At 38.1% G+C, this 7500-nt stretch overlaps 2 protein-coding genes across 2 annotated transcripts in view; both read left to right on the top strand.

Moving 5' to 3' along the window:
* The window catches only part of LOC138000389 (uncharacterized), a 9284-nt gene extending 8658 nt beyond the window's left edge, over positions 1-626 (top strand). Inside the window, exon 4 of the mRNA XM_068846755.1 lies at positions 1-626. This exon is cut by the window's left edge and continues 557 nt beyond it. Coding sequence (XP_068702856.1) covers positions 1-85 — 85 coding nt within the window. The 3' untranslated portion in view covers positions 86-626.
* The window catches only part of LOC138000391 (uncharacterized), a 51232-nt gene that overhangs the window by 37319 nt on the left and 6413 nt on the right, over positions 1-7500 (top strand). The gene's annotated exons all lie outside the window — the stretch shown is intronic.

The following is a 7500-nucleotide window of genomic DNA, read 5'->3' as shown; positions in this document are numbered from 1 at the left end:
CTATAAGGACGATGATATAGGAGAGAAATATGGCATTAGACTAATCAAACTGTCCATAATACATGAAGAAGAAAGTTTTCATTGAACAAAAAGCGAAGATCAAGTGGAGTTGAGGAACCTAAAAGTGAAATACAGCGCTGTAACTATGAAAAGTATAGTTTTAATAAGTTCACAGATGAACATTTGCTCATAAAAACAAGGGGAAAAAAATAGGCACGCATTGCGTACATGTGGGTACTGCAGTAGGCTGGTATTGGGTGGTAATTATCTTTGCAAAACTAAGTTTCTTTTACTTTTTTATTGTGTTATTAAATTTTTTTTGTCGTTTTTGCGTTTCTATTACGAAAAGTTTGATGTTTTCACTTATTTACTTAACTAAGCCTAATCGGGGAGGGTAGGTACCTGGATGGGAGACCATTGGGAAATCTTTGTGAAGAAGATATCTCATCATTTTTACTCGGAATATATTCCGAGTTTTAATCTGGGTAGATGCAGTAAAATGCACAACAGAATTTCGGAAGCGGGGATTTCACTAGTTAAAAGCTATGCGCCATAACCGCTAGGGAGAGGTTGTAATGGAAAATCTAAACATCTTCTAGATGCAAAATAAACTTGCAAACACACGATTAACCAAAGCTCTCGCAAAGGGTATACATGACGAACGCAAAAGCGAATGAAAGGATCTTAAATGAGACATTTTTACACCTCAGTGGTATGGGATAAACTGTCTAAAACGTTAAATTGTTGCGAAACCCACGTTATCTCTATCTTTGTTAATTGGAATTGTAGTCATACGTCTTAAAATAAATTGAATTATTGGGTAATTCGATAAATGCTAGTAATTAGGACGGAAACAGGTAACACAAGAAAGCAGATTTCAAACTGCTTCGTATAGGTTTTTCATGTGAAAAAAGTCGGATTTTATAGTCCCACGTTCACCCTACAGGCACTGCGTGCCGTGGAACAATTTTCAACGATGAAAATCCCGCCAGAGGAGTTAGTGGTGGGGACCCACTAACCCCTCCACTAACTCTGATCCCGCCAAAGCCCAAATTCATCCAATCAGATCACTACGATAAGCAATGACAACTTTCATAACTAAAAACAAACGGTCAAAAAGCATTTGACTATCGGCCGATGATGGACATCGGACAGTGAGAGGGACTAATTTGGCCAATTAGGATGTTTCATAATAGAATATTAATAATCTCGCTCTGTTCCCACTTGAAGGCCTTTACTGCACTCCACACAAGAATGCAACCTTTGCTTATTTTCATGTTGTATCTGCCCTTATTTACAAAACGTCTGATCAAATACAAAACTTCTGATCAAAAATTAACTTTGGGAAGGTAACTGAACAACCATTTGCCAAACTCACCATTACAACTACGCTTCATTAAATCTTTCGAAATACAACTATCTATAACAAACTTGTACATTCCCCTGAGTTGAACCGTTGACCCTGGAAGTATCCATATCCATGGAAAACCTGTTGTACTGGCATAAAAACAGGATAATAACGACTGTTTATTCATAACCTATAGGTACGTAATATAAATCTTGGATTATCGAACTGCGTTCGACAATCGAGTAGGAACACGTTCCAAACCCCATGAAACCTTGGGGGATATTCCAAAGTTAACAAAAATCGGTTGTCGGTGTTGAATCCTTGACGGGATTTTAATTTTCGGCTGATATTTAATCTGGCCAGCAAATCCCTCTCGTCCACTTTTTGTCCAAGTAATCAGCGCTTACTTTCATTTGAACGATGGCGTTTAGTCGTACACCATCTCATCTCCATTTGTGAGTGGCTCGAAAAAATAATTTTGGAAGACATTGTGAAGGCCGGCATCAGAAATTTCGGAAACCACTTTCTTCACCATAACTTGAAAAAGAGCGGCAATTACCCGTTACTGGTTTCAGAAATTTCCGAAATCTTTGTTTTGACCACTGCTGAAAACGAGGGCAATTAACTACTGCCGGATTCAGAAATTTTTGAAATTACTGCAGTTGACTACAGGTGAAGTCGAGGGAAATTAGCGATTATTGGTTTCGAAATTTTTTGAAACCAGCTCAGTTCAATAACGGATGGTTTCAGAAATTTCCGATACCACTTCCGAAACGAGTTAATTGTCCTAACAATGTCCAAAGACACTGGAGGCGGCTAACTTTGCACTAAGATTAATGTCACGGCAAATGTGCTGGTTTCAACTGGTTTCAAAAATTTCCGGAACCATTAATCGCGACACAACTTGTTTTAGAAATTTGCGAAATCCCTTTTATTCTCCATGTATAGGTGACAACGGCATAACATCTTCAGCATCATAAATAATTTATTTACAACGTTGCATTGAATTTATATCCGTTCGAGAAGAAAATATTTTAACAATTGAGTTTCGTAATTTAATATTCGTTAACAGTGTTAATACGTTCGCCTATTGACTGTTAGGCCATCCTCTTTTTTTTCTCCGTTTAGCGTCGTCCGACCGAGCCATTTTTTTTGGCATTTTCAAAACTGAAAAAAAAAATTAACGACGTAATTAAACCATTTTTATTTCGCATAAGAATTTCGGTGGTTGATTCTTTTTGCCATGTTTTCTTAATTTTACAATAACACCAACCACTTTTTCCGCCATATTGATTTTGGGTTCATGACTTGTTGTTTCCAGGCTTCGCAGCAATGATGCTGGGTACCAGGCCTCCTATTTCCGAGAGTTATTCTTCTTTATGTTTTTTTATAGTTTTTTTTTTTTTTTTTCAATCCGACCGACCGACCCAATATCAGGAAACTCGTTCGACGCTAAACGAAAAGAAAAGGGGATGGCCTTATGTTCCTCAAGCACATCCTGCTCCAAGCTTTGTCTTATCCTCATTAAAGTTTCCTCGTCTGAATCCACGACAACACAGTTCTTCCCGCGTTTGAGACTTGCCTTGGCTGCCGATGCTAAAGATGATAAAACCAAGAAACATCTTAGGAAAAAGCTAATATGTTAATTGAAATTTCTAACGTCATCTTTGACACGTATTCGTTGCCTATCGTCACATAGGCTTTTTCATAAGACCAGATAAACTGACAAAGAAATATCTTATTTCTCAGTAACTACCTCAGAACTTGGACGAACTTCGCAACACACATAATCTCAAGTGACACGTTCGAAATACGTGTGATTTAATTTATTTACTTGGAGAGGGTTAGAGGACTGATATATTTATATCGGTGAGTTCGATAACTCTCTAAGATTAATTATTTTTGATTCCAGATTTATATCCTGTTTTAATAGTTCAGTGATGGCCGTTAAATGCATTTCTTTTCCTGAGGCTGAGTGACCATTCTTGGCCTACATTTGTTTAGTAAATACATCTTAGAAGATTAGAACGATAGCCTTGACTAGTCTAACATACATAAATCCAGTAAAAAGCAAGTGCAGCTGTTGCAGTAAACGTAGTTACTGAAATAGCTGTATTCCTCTAGGCAACTCATTAAGCTTGCTCACACATGCATGTGTGTTTTGCACGGGGTGTTTTCTTTTTTCATACTATAAAAAGAATTTACTCCGAACACCAAAACCACGAAATTCTGTATCCTCGTCGCTTTTACGTGCCATTATAGTTCAGTAGACGTCGACGATAAGTACTTACCACTTTTAGGATGGATTGCGAGAAATACTTGTACAGCGACCTATACACTTAGCAACAAAGTAAACATAATGTTTTTTTGCTTTTTTTACTTTGAAGGGGAGTGGGTCTATTCCTGTTTTTACGTCACAAACTGATTTACATTGCATTAACTCCGTAAAAATGCATGCAAAGTAGATTGTGACGTAAAAACAGAAATAGACCCACTCCCCTTCTGATTCGGTCGTGAACAAAAGATGCTTGGATTTTCGCAACTTTCGAAGCCTATAAAATGGCAGGATTTGTTGTAAAAAGGAAAAAATGGCCGCAATGCGTCTTGAACATGTGCAAAGATTCAATTTAGCGAAAAAAATATTTTGGGGTTATGGGCACTTAAAGGATAAATTTTCATTTTCTCTCCTAAAATGGAGAGCCGTTCCGACTGGTGCCATCTTCGAGGAATTACCACACCCTTGTCATATTAAAAACGTTGAAATAGTCGCGAAGCGATTAAAATAACGCAAATTTAATATATTTTGAGATGACGTTCTCGTTGCCGTCGCCGTTGTCGTTGCTTAAGCTCCCTATTCTCTTTCGCACCCGTCTTTCGGGATGTCACCCAACCCTCCCCCTCCTTTCGGGGGAGCGTTGCGTGACATCCCGAAGGACGGTTGCGAAGGAGACTATAAGGGATGATGGAATGTCTTGAGAGTCACAAACGCAGTGAGGCTGAGCGTGCATCCACGTGTACTAATATAATTAAGATTTTGAAGATTTTTATAAATCTGAGAAGTATGGCATCAGGCTCATTAAAGTTGCTATAATATATGAAGAGGAAACTTGGCCTGAAAAAAAAAACTAAGGTCTTGTCGAGTAGAAGAAAAAAAAAACGCATGCGTGTAATGATGTAAGGGACAAAAAAATTGAAAAAAAATGATTTCATTAAACAAGTCGATAAAGGTAATAAACCACCATAAGAAGAATGTGTGCGATGATATCGCAGGGGATTGAGGAGCTTTCAGTTGCCATTAAATCAATTTTTGTTCGACGTTTTTGCACCCCGTTCATCTATTTAGTTTAAATTTTTAAATCTTTCTTTTTTTGTTTGCAGCAAAGTTTTTTATTTTGCAGTCAAACACACATTACAAAGTTGTGGTATTAAATTACATACAATACAAGTGACGCAACAAAATCGGATTTACATGCCATATATACTACACTGTTAACTTCATGTAACAAAGCTTACAATGAAACCCATTCAACAAATTCTAACAACTAAAACTACAAAAAGAAGGCCCTCCTCTCGGTAGCTAAGGACGGTGTCTTCTGTTTTTATTGCGCATCTCGAGATACCCGGGTTTCCTATGGGTGGTGCTTATTAATACAAGAATATATTTTGGCGCTGTTTAAAACTATGCGGAGAAAGCAGAACTTAGCAAGTGCTGTTGGTATCCAAAAAGAAATTGTGGGTAACCACCCATTTTTCAGAGGTAATTAAGCTTCAATTTGGAAAAGAACGCCATACATAGCTTGGTAATTTAAAGCTTTTTACAAAATGGTTGATTAATTATCTTTGAAAAGTGCGTGGTTACCCTGATATTCTTTTTGGACTTCGATAATATACTTGTTAACATCTGCTTTTCCCGCATATTCAGTAAATCGCGCAAAAATACCTTTGAATACCTGTCTCAGGGGAGTGAATCAGCAAAATCTTATCAATTTAAGATGCTCAAACCAAAACTGTTATTTGCACTGAAACACGAGATCCAATGCTGTCTGATCACTCCGCTGTGCACTGTAAGCTTTGCCTGAAGAAACCACCTCTGGAACGAAAGAAAATTAGTTATCGTAAACTTCACTCTGTAAATATGAATAGCTTTAACGATGATCTTAAGCAGTCCAACCTTCTGACAATTCGATCTTATGAGCCTTTACTGAACAATACGAAAACAAATTGAAAGAAACACTTGAAAAGCATGCGCCTCTGAGACGATGCGTGATAACTCTCCGCCCATCGGCACCATGGTACCATGGTGGTATTGATGATGTCAAGAGAAAGCGTCGGAAGCTGGAGCGCCGCTGGAGAGCGTCAAGACTGTGTGTCGACAGACAGATGTATGTTGACCAGTGTCAGATAGTGAGCAAAATGCTAAAGGACGCGAAGGCTTCATATTATTAATCTATTATATCAGAGAATGCACTAGATCCAAAATTACTCTTTAACGCATTTCGCAAGTTGCTACATCGCAAAGTAGAGAAACGCTATCCGACTGCGCCCTCAACGATCGAGCTTACAAATAATTTCGCCGACTTCTTTGACAAGAAGATAGCAACCATAAGAACGGAGCTATCTAACGAAATGACGTCCACTATCCAGTCTTGCGGAGCAAATGAACAGCCATGTTATGTCGAATTCGCAAAGTTCAGAGTGATGTCAGCAAGAGAGGTTGAACGTTTTGTGGACAAAATAGGTAAAAAATCTTGTGATCTTGACCCTATACCAGCATCTATTCCTCTCAAGGAATGCAAATCGACTCTTCTACATGTCGCCCCAATCAGCATATATTCCCGCTACACTGAAGGAAGCAATGATTAAACCGAAGCTGAAGAAAGACAATCTAGATTCTGAGGATTATCCAAATTTCAGACCTATCTCAAATCTGAAGCTTGTATCAAAGATAATTTAAAAGGCAGTATCTTGTCAATTGAGTGACTACCTACGTGATAATGAATTGGAGGAATCTTTTCAGTCAGCGTATAAATGCTTCCACAGCACAGAGACTGCTCTTTTGAAGGTGCAAAATGACATCTCAGTGAAATAGACAATCAGAAATGCGTTGTCTTGCTGCTGTTGGACATGTCTGCAGCGTTCGACACCGTCGACCATGAGTTGCTACTGGAAAGAATGTCAAAACGCTACGGTGTGAAAGGAAATGAGCTAAAATGGTTCCGATCCTATATTCAAGATCGGAAGCAGTTTGTGATGATTGATTGAATCAAATCAAAAGTGAAAGAACTCCGCTATGGTAAGTAATCTGCCCTTTGATATAGGCCGTTGCTGCAGGGCAGTCTATTATCGTTATTCACTCATCACTATTTCTCTGCTTTTCACAAGGGGCAATATACAGCCGACGACTGACTTCTAAGTTGGTTATAATTAGATCACTGATTGGATTTTCCGCATAGCAGTTCATGGGGCCTTAAAGAACTCGAGTAAGATTGAACAAATAACAGTGCATATAGAAGTAGAAGTAGAAGGTCTCACCCGTTCTAAGACTCTTTCGCCTGCTTTTTGCACTTTAAGGACCACTAAGTTACAGGAAAAAGAATCTATGAAAAAGTGGTTTCTGTGAACATGTATGTGTAAACAACAGACAGCTTATATAAATAATTAATTAACGACCGTTCGTTTGAGGTAAAATAAGACTCATTAAATACAATGTCAATGTAAAGAAAATTTTTATTGCACTTTCCTGAATGAGGAATTAAGCGCAACGGCAAAGTGATGGCAATACCAAGCGATCCTGAATATGTAGCCTGGAAACCGCCTCCTATATTCTTTCTGAGTTTTTGGGTTAAAAGGAATATTTTTAAGGCATAAAGTTTTTCCTGTTTGAAACCGATGTCTCTGAACAAATTGAGAAGGGCTTTTCCCAAGCAATTAATATTTGAAGCAAATCTAACTCGATAATACTTTGAAACTGTTGGGGTCCAAAAACAGCGAAGATGAAAAAATCGAGAATTATCGAAGCTACCATTGAAATTTTTTTTGTCTGTACAAATCTTAAACCATATTTCAGTGGGTTTGCTGAGACGGAATTTGTTCAGTTTTTCCTGTTAGTCATCAACAAAGCCAATACTGACGTACCACGACTCAAGTTGATG

The sequence above is a fragment of the Montipora foliosa genome, chromosome 4 (assembly GCF_036669935.1).
Source record: "Montipora foliosa isolate CH-2021 chromosome 4, ASM3666993v2, whole genome shotgun sequence".
Taxonomy (NCBI): domain Eukaryota; kingdom Metazoa; phylum Cnidaria; class Anthozoa; order Scleractinia; family Acroporidae; genus Montipora; species Montipora foliosa.
This window is presented reverse-complemented; position numbering and strand designations above follow the sequence as displayed.